Here is a 14003-nt window from a genome sequence, read left to right on the forward strand (position 1 = left end):
GCCATGTCTAGATTATGGGTCAGATAGGAGACCATCGGTTTCAATCTGGTTGATTTCTGTAGGTTTATTTTACCGTTTTACCTCTGGAGATTCATATCAGGGGTTAATTGATAATTAACAGACTCACTGACAGACTAAACGCTGCTCTGCGGCCTCATCTGCGCCTTTTTGTCTGCGGGAAAACAGGATGATGTTTATTATTAGACGCTGAAACAATCGACGGCGCGTTTTGTCGAGCCGTAAAAAATAAAAAAAGGGTGTTTCCACAAACCAGGCTGTCAAACATAAGAAGACCATAGATGTGATTCTTTCTCACTACCGGCAGCGTTTGTGAAAAAAAGAAATTCATCCAGATGATGTCCGGAAAGCATTTCAAGGCTCATGAAGTGAGCTGCTGCATCAAGTATTTCATCTTCGGTTTCAACATCATTTTCTGGGTAAGTCCCTCTGTTTGTGATTTCAGGCCTACTGTATCCTCAATTGAACACGTTGACATGACATGTTGTATGTTTCCTCTATGCACAATAGCTTTAATTCTGTGACAGTCGTGTTTTTTTTCTTTATTCCTCGATGATTTCATCCCTGCATTAAAAACTCACCGCTCCAGCGCACTTGCTCTCTGTCACCCATCAGCACGCTTTTGTTTGTGTGTGCACAGCAGCAGTGTGTGAGGAGCTCCAATAAAGGGTTTTTCCTGATTCGGTATCACAGACACATCCATTGTTTACATCAAAGTACCTACAATTGTGGACGTTTTTAAATACGATGTTGTGTGTGTGTTTATTGGAGGAAATGGGGGGAGGGGGTGAAGACTATGAGCAAAACATCTTCATCCCTCCTGTGCAGTGAAATCACAGCCAAAACAAACACCTCATCTCCTAAGTATCTATAGACCAATGTTTCTCAAACTTTTTGAACTGAAACTGACACAAATTAGACCACAGAGTCATTTGGTAAGATCTAGCCGGAGGGTCCACCATCTGATCAAATCTTTGCTTTTAGCCTAGATGTTTTATCACAGAAAGTATATAAAACCAATGACCAAAATAGTCACACATGCTGTCATGGTGTTACTTGTGGATGGAGTTAAAGTGAAAATAAATGTCACCCCTTTTTGCTGGTGACATCTTGGAACCCCCTCCAGGATCCCCAGGGGTCCTGGAGGGGGTTCCCAATTTTGAGCACCACTGCTCTAGACATCCCTTCTTGAGATTATTACAATTACACCCTGTTGGCTGTTTGAAACTCTCAACAATAGTAAGAAATAGGGAATGGCATCCTCTAAAAAGGAAAGGGTTGTTAGTGATTACAAATGTCAAGTCAACTCAATTTATTTATAAAGGACATTTAAGAACAACAAACATTGACCAAAGTGCTTCACAGACAAAGTAAATCATGAAATTATTTGATGGATGGTTACAATCAAACAAAAACACATAAACGATCAAATGTAAACACAGGAAGGATCAAATAAAAACACAAACATAAATAAGAGGATTTAAGTAAATTAATGAAAGCATAGAAAATCTCGATAAAATCAAAACACAAACAACAAATGAAATGGAAACAAATAAAAGTCAGTGTGGTCAGTCATGTCTTCAAGATGAGGCTAAAGAGAAAAGATGGGTCTTTAGACCTGTTTTAAGGATGTCAGTGGAGGGGGAAGGTGATTGATACTATTCCACAATTTAGGGCCAACAGCTGAAAATGTTATAACTGGGTGCGTGGACCAGAGAGCAGTGATTGGTCAGTAGGTCTGAGGGGTCTGGAGGTGGAACAGAGGGATGATCAGTTCAGATAACCTGGTGCCAGTCCATGCAGTGCTTTAAACACACACAAAACATCTTTTAAATCAAGTATGTATTTCACTGGTAACCAAGGAAAAGAGGCTAGTACAGGGCAGGTATGATCTCTCTATTTGGTACCAATGAGGAGTCTTGCTGCTGCATTTTGAGCCAGCTGCAGGTGAGATATGGCTGACAGACTCCTGCATAGAAAGAACTGTGGTAGTTTAGGGTGAGGGTTAGGGTGAGACCTTAGAGGCCTGAAGACATTGATTGTGGATGCAGAGTAGTCTGCCGGGCCGAAGATTAGGACTGGTTCAGCTGAAAGAAACTTTTTGCCATCCAGCATTTTAGATCCTCAATCCAATTTACAAACATTTATTGCGTTAAATAAAACTTTGGGTTTGTGGGCATGTTTGAAGATGATATCAGATAAATATATTTGTTCTCTCAGCTTTGACACATTGTTGTTATTTACCAAGACAGTATCTTAGATGGATTTAGAAATATTATTACAGCCTTATTTAATCCTAGGAGTGGTCCTATATGTGCCTACTTTAAAATCTGTACAATAAGTACCATTGTGTGTTCCTTGGCCTGTAATAGACCTCAGGGTGGTGAGAAGGAAGGCCTACAGGCCCTACAGAGGCTTGCTGCCAACCGTGCAGTGTCCTTTCTGACCCCTTCTGTGTTCATATTAGAGGAAGCTGGCTGTCAAAAACAACCCTTCCTCTGCATCTGCTTCATAAATAAGTTGAACAGTTACCTGCAAAATGCTTCAGTCGTCTTTAAAGGGGACCTATTATGCTTTTTCTTTATTTTCAGTCATCAGATTACAATGTCAGATGGTCACATTAAACATGGTCAACATGTCAAATAATGAGGTAAATGTATGTAGAATTAATCCCTGTTACAAAAAGCACTGGCTTCGGACTATTCTGAACTCTGTTTCCAACAGTTTTTTCTACTTTCAGCCCAAGACAACATCGGCTTGTGACTGACTTTTTAATGTGTTTATCTGCTCCAAGCACAACACACAAGTTCACTGCTCCGCTCCATTAACATTCATTTTTGGGGGTAGTCACACTGATGTGTTTTTCCATTACACAGTGTTGCAAAGTAAAACAAGTTTTGTTGGAGGTGTGCTGGTTGTCTACAGCGCTTTATCAAACGTCATCATCACTGCGGCTGTTTCTGCTCGTACTATTCCTCCATGCATTACTTCTGACTGATCCACTGAACAAATAGCTCCAAATATCTGCATATCTTGTTGAGCGGCTAACAAAGCTCTGCTAATTCGGAGAGGAACACGTTTAATTTCCTGTAAGTTTCCCATTATTTAGTAATTGGAATGCTTTTAATATAAAGCAGTAAAGCAGGAAATGTTGGGTTTGCATCAGCAGTAACTTACCACATTGATAGACAAGAGAGTTAAATACAGAGTTTTTTGAACTGTGAATCATGAAAAAAGCTACTCTAGTGGAGTCCAAAAATAAAAAATATAGTGCTGGAAATTAGCATAATGGGCCCCCTTTAATATTTCTGCCAGGATTTAACAAACCTATACTAAAACATTGCATTTGGTAACATATAGAAAACTGAGATACAGATATATATTATACAGTGCTTTGGCACCACACGTCAGTTCTCGTCTTAGGAACAGACTTCCGCTGTCTTAACTTTGATGTTCAATTTGAATCTTACTGTTAGTGTATTAGAGTTACCCATTAAACAGCCTGTTTTTGACAGTTGAACAAAAAACTGAAAAGTGAGCAAATCATAGCATTTGTAACAAGCAAATGAGAACAAAACGCACATTTATAGTTAATACGAGTTCATTCTAATGATTAATCACTTTGATAATAACAAATAAGTCTGTTTTTGTTCTATATATATATCAAAATATAAGCAATGATAACAGCGCCATAAATGTGCTGATTCCTGACTTCAAATCCTGAAATAAGCTTTTCAGCTGTTGAACTTGTATGCGTTCAGGCTGTTTAAATTTGCTTTCCAATGTGGGAGTCTCCTGCTGATACAGCAGACTGGGCTGAGAAATATTGAGTAATGGACCACTGCCAGGAAAATCTCTCTGTGGTTTTTCTCTGGTGCTTCTCTGTCATGACTATATGTTCAGTCACAGCAAAATAATCTTTCTCTTTTGTCTCTTTTTCCTTTTCCTGTTAGTTTCTTGGTGTGGCGTTCCTTGGAATTGGGTTGTGGGCATGGAGTGAGAAGGTGAGTTATATGCCTCTGTGGGATGAGAAGTTGTCAATTTAATTGAGGGAATCCTTTCACTTATTTATGTCTGCAAAAATTCCATAAACCAAGCAGTTCAGTTACATAAGTCACTTCATGTTTACACCCATTTGTCCGCACAGGGACTTTACTGAATCAGAAAGGAATGTCGTGCTTTCCAGTGGGACGCCCTTCTGAACAATGGACTCAATGAATCTGATGCATTTCACAGATTCATTCACTGTGTTCTTTGATGGGGGCACAGATAGTCGAGTGAGTTCTAAAATATCTTTAGTTTCACTCACAACAGTAATCTCAATTTCCTTAAACCAAGTGTGACATTTTCCAATGTCATTTTTTGTCCAACCAACAATCCAAAACCCAAAGATATCCAGTTAATAATAATCTGAAACAGAAAAAAGTGCAAATCTTCACATTTTAGAAGCTGGAACCAGAGAGTATTTGATATGTTTGCTTATTTAAATAACCTACTTAAAGTAGATTTAACATGTTTCTTAGGATTTTCTGTTTATTTATTGATATGATATCAGATGACGATGTTAAATATAGTCATAGTTCCAAAACTTCACCCTGCTCTAATTGCTCACTTTGCAAAGTTACCGCTACCTCGCCATCGAACTGACGTCAGACCGTTGGTACATTGCCCATGAACTGCTGTCCGTTCTGTAGCCTTTCCCTTGCTAAGGTTGCTGCTAATGTTGTTGCTACTTGAATATTTCAGATCAGATTTGTAAAGATATTCCAGCAAAGCCCCAGAATATAGATATAGCCCTGGAAATGTGCATGTTATGTCCATTTAAAATGAAATAAACTCTCTGCAGGTTATAAATGACTTAATAACCTTGACTTAAAATACATTTCTGATCTGCTTGAAGGATATAAACCCTACTCTAAAGATCTAAAACCTTTGGTAGCAGTCGGCTGGTAGTGCCTCGAGCCTTAAACAAACTGAGTAAAATGGCTTTTAGCTATTGAGTTGCACACAGATGGAATGTCTTTTTTAGTTTTTTTATTTCCTTTTTACTGTGTTTTGAAAAGTTCTATTATTTATTCTCTCTGTTCTGCACATTTTAAAGCTTAAATCTATTCCCTTACATAAGAACAGATAATTCTAACTGCTTTGAGCTTGTTCATACAGACTCTTGTAGTGACTTAAAGTCTCTAACCTCTCACTCTTGCCTGCCCTTGCTTCTTTACCAGGGTGTTCTGTCCAACATCTCGTCCATCACAGACCTGGGGGGCTTCGACCCTGTGTGGCTCTTCCTTGTGGTGGGTGGGGTGATGTTCATCCTCGGATTTGCCGGTTGCATTGGAGCGCTGCGAGAAAACTCTTTTCTGCTGAAATTTGTAGGTTTCCTAACCAAACATTTTCTGAGGGAATAAGAAAGTTTTTCTCAGAGATTTTTCAGTCTTTCTTGTGTCTATAATAACAGAGAACTGGGAATGGTTTTGTGTTTTCAGTTCTCCGTGTTCCTGGGTATCATCTTCTTCCTGGAGCTGACTGCTGGAGTCTTGGCCTTTGTCTTCAAAGACTGGATCAAGGACCAGCTCAACTTTTTCATTAACAACAACATTCGGGCCTACAGAGACGACATTGATCTGCAGAACCTGATAGATTTCACTCAGGAATATGTAAGAAATATGTTTCTTTATCCACACTGCTCATTTCCCTCCAGTGTCTTTTTTACTTTGGTAGGATCATTTTTGCTCATTTCTGTGGAATATTGTTGACACATACAGTGTGTGAGGTTTTATGGTCTGTTTAATCTTGTAGTGGGAGTGTTGTGGAGCTTTTGGAGCTGACGATTGGAATTTGAACATCTACTTCAACTGCACTGATTCAAACCCAAGTCGTGAGAAATGTGGAGTGCCCTTTTCTTGCTGCACCAAAGATCCAGCGGTATGTATTTCCAAAACACATTCGATTTAGAGCCAGTTCATTACTTTTTGTGTTAAAACAAAGCAAGCTTGCAGATATAATATGGAGGTCTTGTGCCTCAGAGTTGAAATTAAAATTGCGTAGGTCACCTTCTAGGATGTTGAAACCTTTAGACTGTCAGTAGCTGGAGGGGGAAGTTGTGAAGGTCCTCCCTGTGACGGATACCCTAGTTATCTGTGTCCTCCAGAAGGTTGGCTGCTGCTGTCAACTATCATGGCTGGCCTCCAACAGGACATCCAGGCCTCTGTGTTTACTTCTCCCAGACTCTGCCAGCACAGCACAGTATGAACGCAGCTGGGAGGAGTTATCTTGACCAAAGCGTTTTTTGGCAGAAAAATGCTCTAACTGCTGCACTCGGTGCAAAGCAGTGACAGCACTCTGCTTCAGAAAAACAGCTGCTTCACTGCAATGCAAGTTGCACAAGAGATCTTTTTATTTGCTAACCGAAGGACATGCTGTTCCACTAAGGTCATCCTCCCTGAGAGCAACACTTAATAACTTGTAGCATACTGCAGATATGAAATACTAGTGAAATATTACATGATGTTACCAGAGGTACTGTATCACTTGCACTAGGCTGACCAAACGTCCTCTTTTCCCCGGACATGTCCACTTTTTACGTCCCGTCCGGGGCGTCCGGGGGTTTTTTATTAATTGATGATAATGTCCAGTTTTCCTTCTGTGTGTGTATATGTGTGTGCCCCCTCACCCCCGGTTGTCATTGTTTGGGTTAGCGTGTGTGATCCCCGAGAGGCTGCCCTGTGGGTGGATCTCCAAAACTCACAACAAGAAAGCAGCAGACACCGGCGGTGCAGCTGAAGCGTTCAAGATGCCAAAGCGCAAATGCACGTTCACAGATGAACTGGGAAAAAAATTCCCAGTTTACGACCCGGTCGGGACTGGATGAGTGCACCGTTTGCGAAGCTGGTACATATGTGTCCGTGTCCAATAAAGGTGCCGGGGACCTCACAGCTCATATGGACACAGAGAAACATAAAAAGGCAGTGGGAGGTGAGAGTAGTTCAGCAAAGTTGACTGAGTTCTTTGTGAAACCCGGAAAAACAGAGGATGCTGTAAATGCAGCGGAGGGTGCGTTGGCATTTCATACTGTGAAACACCACCATAGCTACAGGTTTTTCTAATAGAGAAGAGGTATTATTTAGAACATTATTTCATATTATTTATTTATTTATTTGTCCACTAAGACTTGAAAAGAGCTATTTTACAAGTAGATTTTTCTAACACAGAAGAAACATTATTTCTATCATTATTTTATTCCAGCGATTTTACATTTATTTTACATTTTTACATATATATATATTTTACAATTGAGGCATAATAAAAAAAGTTCAGTAACCTATGAGAAGCTTATCTGAATTTCTGTCTTTGAGAGATATTATATTATATAACAAAATATTCTATCCATACATATAAACTTTAAATATATTAAAATTATAAGGAATCTTTGAGTAAACTGCGAGTATCATTTAAGTAGGCTATCTCGTGGCCGGGCTGAGTGTCCTCTTTTTTGGAAATCAAAATATGGTCACCCTAACTTGCACTCAAGGTTAGATTCTCAAAATTTGATAAACATCATATTTTGTTCAAACACAACACAAACTTGGAGATGACTGTGAAAAATGCCCACTGCATTCCTCCAAGGTAACTGCATCATTCACCTCAGACCCACCAAAACCCTGCCTAACTGATCATTGTTATTAACCTAACATAGCCATCCTTTCCAGTTATGGCAAAAATACAAGTCACTTACTTGCTTATATCACTCAAGGGACCTGGCCCGGCTTCACAAATTATACTCTCTTGACCCTGCCAGTCATTCAGATTGTCCTCTGCTTGGGTTAATCCCAGTCAGGACCAGCAGCAGGCAGACTGTCAAATCTATACAATCTGTAAACCATCATGACACTCATGTAAAAAGTCTTATTTATATTAAACTTACTACATCTAAAATGTCACTGCTGGGTGTGAGATCTTTTGTTAACAAAACTTCCCCTGTTAATGGCATCATATGCGTCAATAAACTTGACTGTATTCTGTACTTTGAGACCTCTTATGGAGCACCTGGAACCTGCTAGTTTTACATTTTCACATTGCACAAGAAATCATAGAAAGGCCAGAGGGGATTGCTGCTCTTTATACTGACTGGTTAAACTGTAAAATTGTTTCTCCTGGTAATTTCTAAATGTTTTAATGTCTAACTATGGATGTAGCATGGACATTTGTATTTTCTACCGTGCTACTTATAGTGTATTACCCTGCCTGAGCTCAAAAAAAGGCTTTCTAGGTGAATTTGCTGAGCTGCTGTCAACATTTCCTTTGATAGTCTTGCTAACTCAGACTCAAAACACTTTCTTTACATTTAAATTTTCACAGCATGTTATGGGGCCCACGCATAAACAAGGACACACCCTCAACCTGGTTATCTCTAAAGGCCTCGATAAAATCATTCTGGATGTTGCAAATTCAGATCATTTTTGTATCTTTTTGAATATGACCTCTGTACTCAAAAGTAACACTGTAGTCAGATTCATAAAAAATTCTTTTATCCATGACAATACTTCTGATATGTTTATTTATGAATACACAAAGCATACACTGCCCACAATGTTACCATGTAATGACATGATGGACAACTTAAACTCTGTTGTAAGTCAGATCATTGACAGCATTGCTGACATCAGAACTAAAGAGACAACTGGAAAACCCCAAGCTCGTTACGGAACTGGGAAAATTGTAAAACAATCAACTGTTGGTAGATTAGAAAGTCTATAAAAGTACACTTAACTACTATAACAAAGAAATGATTATATCAACCACTGGATGTTTCAAAACTATCTACAGCTCCAATAAAAAAATAAAATTCTGATAGTGAGCCCAAAAGTGAAAGGGCAAGAGATTATATCTATGTTATCTTCATTTTCTCTAAAGCACTGTGAGCATGTGCTTCAGAGAAAATATTGAGCATTGTATGAAATATGCTACACAAATAAAATTGACTTGAATGGGGTATTGTCTGACATTTTTTTCTTGTCTTAATGCCTTTAACTTTTGAAAAATGTATAAATATGAATCATCTTCTCTTCACAGGAGGATGTCATAAACACTCAGTGTGGATACGACATCCGAGCAAAAGCGGTAAGCTCTTTATAGAAACTTAGACAAAGATCCTCATCTAGAAATTAAATGTTGTTATATAACATAAAAATACAGTTTGGAGAATAGAAACTTTTACTAGGTTTGCCTCAGTCAGTTATATTTGGCTGCATGAGGTCATCAGGTACTCCACCCTGGATATAATATTCTCCTTTCAGTATGTTTCCCAACTCCTCACTCTTCAAAATACAGCTCCCCATTAGTACTTTTTGGGCCGTGCTGTATTACTCATGCTGTAGCAATGCAATGGGTATTTAAACTCCTCCCCCCATCATCAGCTTTGGTCTTACTCCATCGTAGCATAATGTAAGGAAAAGACTGTTTGTCTTCTTGACTTTAAAAAATGAAGAAAAAGCCAAAGTGAATCCGTTTTAACTAGAGTCAGAGCAGGAAACAGTGAGCTGAGTGTGTGTTAACAATCGGGTAACTTAAGTTAAGAGAGATTTTATCACGAAGGGCTTTTAGAGTCCACAACATGAAAAGGAAATCATGTGCTACCATTAAAAATAGACAAGTGTTGTAGAACCAAGTGATTCTCAGTATGAATGCACACAGTCAAGTGACTGAAAGATGAATATAAAAAATTTAAAGAGTTGGCAAAATCTAAACCAGAAAAATCTTATCTGTGCTGGATTATTATAATGTTAAATGTGTCTTTTGATGCACTTTCAGGACTCTGAGCAGAGGCCTTTCATCTACATTAAAGGGTGTGTCCCACAGTTTGAGAAGTGGCTTCAAGACAACCTGACAGTGGTTGCAGGCATCTTTATTGGGATTGCATTACTACAGGTGAGGAACAATGTGAATATTTTATTTTATTAGCTGATCTCTGTCAACATTTCATTTACCTAACATGTACAATTATTCTTTTTTCCTCTTTTAGATTTTTGGCATCTGTTTAGCGCAGAATCTCGTGAGTGACATTGAAGCAGTTAGAGAGAGTTGGTAGGTGGCGATTATTTGTTATTCCAAGCTCAACTTCACTTGTGTTAGGAACCGTGTTTCTCAATAATCAGTGATAATGTTATGAAACTGATTTGTAAAATAACTTTATCTACATGATGCAGAGCTTTTTCTTTTTACTTTTTTTGGTCCGAGTTGTCTCCACAACCATAATCCATAACTGGATTGGAACAATCTGATTAATTTACATTAAATTCAGTCCAAACATAAATGTTTGTTATGATTTAAATAAGTTTCGTGTTCCCCAAACTTTTTTTAATCCTGTGCCATCAATAAGTCAGCATTTCAATTAAAAGTTATTTTGTTTATTAACAAATATCTGCAAAACAAATGACATTCAAATCAGTCTCAGCTGAACTCCCTGAGTAACCCCCTAAGTAACAAATGTTAGCATGCTTACATTTCAAACTGAGATGGCGGCCATGGTAAACATAATACCTGCTGAACATCAACGTATTAGCAATGTATCAAACGATAATCTGTAATGTCAGAGGTGTTGCTCATAGTGACAGAATTATCACTAGACTCTGCAGCTCCCCTCGGCTTTACAGAGATTCATAGTGAATTTCAGCTCATTGTGTAGCTGCCAGGCTGCAAATTTGGTTCACTCTCAATGCTCTCATTGTGTTTTTTGGTCACAGCAGCCAGGTGTTTTCGGAGAAAAAGCTCTAAAAGCCCCCTGTACACCACCTGCTCAGCACCAAGTAAATGTGGTAGTGTGATAGAGACTATGTAATGGTGCTGCATGTAAATCAGCATTTCATTATCTGGTAATTATTCTGTGAGTACCTGCCCAGGGACAACAGATGGATATTAGCTAATAGCTTAATCTGGCATGAATCATCTATTCTCATTGTGAGATTAATGTTTTTGTACATTATCCTGTGGCAAACAGACATTAGTGACTAGCTGGTGAACATGGTGGATCATTTAGCAGCTAAAGACTCATACATTTACCTCAGGAATTGATGGAGACCAAAAACAGAGCTAACACAGAGTGAATATAGACTTGCATTCATCAGGTGAACAGAAACACAACTCCAAATGAATGATGATGTTGCTCTGTAACTGCTGGATGTGTAAATAAGCAACTGTTCGCAAACTGTTAACTTCAGAGGTTCTGATATGTCATTGTTTGGTTCAGAACTTTCCACTGCCCTCAAGTGGCCAAAAAAAAATCAGCTTATGCAGGTTTAAGGAGTAAAAATTGAGCAACATTTGAAGTATTAAGAACACCTTTATTGTATGACCATCATACTTTGGCTGCTGGCCTTCCTCTAGATTTCTTCATCTTGCAAGCAGATGTTGTGCTAGAAACCCACACTCCACCCAAGCACAACATCACTGAACCAACAGCAAGTCTTGTTTTGTAATTGTCCATTTTATGCCTCGAGCTCAGCATCTGTTCTTAAATCTGTCTCTTGTTTTGTGCAGTTTGTTTACCTAAGACCTCCACAGAATCTCCAAAGGCAAGAAGGATGTACCCGGTAAGCACTTATAGATTTCATTAATTTAACATTACAATGTATACTATTGTTCTCTTTCTCCTCCCCTGTGCCCTGTGGTGTATGCTTTCATACTGAATGCATTTTTCCACAGGACTCTTCAGATCAGACGCCAGCAATGAAGGGAAATACATTAATCAGCTGATGCGTTCAGAATGAAGAGCCTCATTTCTGTGTAAATAATAAACTTAAGAGTTATTTTTAGAGTTATCTGTGGCCCTGTTTTTTAATGAAGCACCACCTCTGACAAGTATTGCATCTCACATATAGTACAATAAAAAAACAACAAATGCATTGCAACTTCTTTGCAGTATAAGCAGCTACGATGGTAAAGATGCTCATGACATTTATCTGCAGTCTTGTGAGATAGTAGCTGAGGAGGCCGTCATAAGATCATAAAATAGATTTGATATTTTATCAGAATTAGTGCTTCATTTAGAGAAGGGCCTTGGTTTTTTATGTCTCACAACTACAGTTTTTAAAGCTGTATGTAAGGGTTGTGTACAAAGATCAAGTGATTCTGGAAATGCACTGCATGCCTATTGTCTACTGGTAGGACATTGGCTCTCCTAACTGTATTTCATTAATGTAATGCATTTTAAAATATTTGTAAAATAGTCACTAGTTTAGATTGAATCGGCTGGTTAGCACTTTGTGAAATGTTTAATGGAATCTACTCAAAGCTTCGGAGAATTAAGTTTAGATTTATTTTCTATCAGCGAGATCACACATTTATCATACAGATACAGTTTGTTCGCAGAGATTTGCGAGGCTGAGGTGGATATAGTAACATGTAGTATAATGAAAGCATATAATAGATGTGGTAGGCTTTGTGAAGTTGCAGTTTGTATGAGTTTTGGCAGTGACATTAAAATAATGTCTAAATATATTGGGAGAAACTGAAGATATGGCGTCTAAATCAAAACTCAGCCTTAAGCACTTTAATCTTCATAGGACAGTGATGAAAGCTGGTCGCAGCCACACAGCTTTTGTCTTGATGGACTGTTAGTTTAAGTCAAGCATACAGCAACTGGAGGGGGCACTTTCTTGAAAACTAGCATCTGTAATTTCTTGGTGCTCCATAATTGTCATATACATCTCGACTTTGTCCAAAAGCAGCTTGACAGAAAATGTGTTTCGCACATTCTTGTTTTGTGCTATTCCTTGCACATTATCTTATCTTACTGTTTATTCATTTATTTTTCTCCATTTTTTCTTTGATGAAATCTGCCTAATCGATGATAAATCTTTGTTGGTTGTGTTTGATTTTTTTCTGTGTTTCACTGGAAAATAAGGATAAAAGCTATTTCCAAGGTTTATAATGAATGGCATGCTGGTACTTCTTGGAGGCACTTAACTGAACTTAGAAATAATTTATAGCTAACATACATATAGTAATTGAAAATAGAGTCCAGACTCTATCACCAGCATCATTTCAAATGCAAACTGAAATACAATTTGTTGTTTTTTTCTTTTAGACATTACCTGGAAGCATATAATTTACCATTATATTTTAAAAAAAACAACTGTTAAGTGAGATTAAGAGCAGCCGTTTCATTTAAAGACAGTGTGACTGAGCTCAGCATCCTCACACAGGATGTTGAACACTTAATTTCTACATTTCACATGTTATAAAGGTGTCAGGTATCCCTTTTTCCATTAAAACATCCCATGATTGTTGATATTGACCTATTACACTTTTCTTACCACTCAGTGCCATACATGTGATTTCTACATATTCCTGACTATAACTTTCATGTGTACTCCTGATTCTTGTAAATAACTGGACCGTAACAAGTTGTAAATATACATCTGAATAAATGTGGTTCTTTATACACTTTGTGTCTGTCTTGTCAATGTGTAAGCATGCTGTACATATAGACTGTTTTAATGCTTTGTTGAGTTTAGCCATGGTTAAAAGTAGAAACAGAAGTATGGTACACAGATGTTAGATCCGTGAGTGAGTAACCCATCTTTGCTTATGTTGCAGTCGCATTTATAGACAACCCACAGTTTAATCTTTTTTTTTCTCAAACAGATTTATTGAATCGGGTAATGCAAATATCTAGCAAGTAAAAAATGCATCATGTGTGCATCAAATTTGCCAGAGGTACTACAATAGTGAAAGAAGAAAATAGAAGTATTTACCATAACCGAAAAACTTGTAAGGCTTACAGGTATTGTATGTTATTACTGCTTTAAAAAAAAAAAAATCTGCTATAGATGAAATGTATTATTTGATATAAACAATAAATTCAGAGAAATTTGGCTTTTTGCTTAATTTATTAATATACAATTTGAGAGCTGAGCTGAGAGCAACATTTCCTGTCAAATTCAATTAAACCATACTATACATTTTTGCATAGTCATGTAAATTGA

General features: G+C 37.9%; 1 protein-coding gene across 2 annotated transcripts; it reads left to right on the top strand.

The window, feature by feature from the left end:
• Positions 1 to 13: 13 nt before the first annotated feature.
• On the top strand, positions 14 to 13459 carry LOC133995848 (tetraspanin-5). Of its 2 annotated transcripts, none has more exons than XM_062435350.1 (10): positions 14 to 437; positions 3972 to 4022; positions 5244 to 5390; positions 5505 to 5675; positions 5818 to 5943; positions 9091 to 9138; positions 9829 to 9945; positions 10040 to 10101; positions 11554 to 11606; positions 11719 to 13459. In XM_062435350.1, exons 1-9 carry the CDS (start codon positions 354 to 356, stop codon positions 11564 to 11566), a joined length of 819 nt encoding a protein of 272 aa, XP_062291334.1. In that variant the 5' UTR covers positions 14 to 353; the 3' UTR covers positions 11567 to 11606; positions 11719 to 13459. The 2 variants fall into 2 exon arrangements, with proteins under 2 accessions (XP_062291334.1, XP_062291342.1); XM_062435358.1 differs by having other exon boundaries at positions 11729 to 13459.
• The last annotated feature ends 544 nt before the right edge of the window (positions 13460 to 14003 follow it).

This window comes from Scomber scombrus, chromosome 2, assembly GCF_963691925.1.
Source record: "Scomber scombrus chromosome 2, fScoSco1.1, whole genome shotgun sequence".
In the NCBI taxonomy this organism is placed as follows: Eukaryota; Metazoa; Chordata; class Actinopteri; order Scombriformes; family Scombridae; genus Scomber; species Scomber scombrus.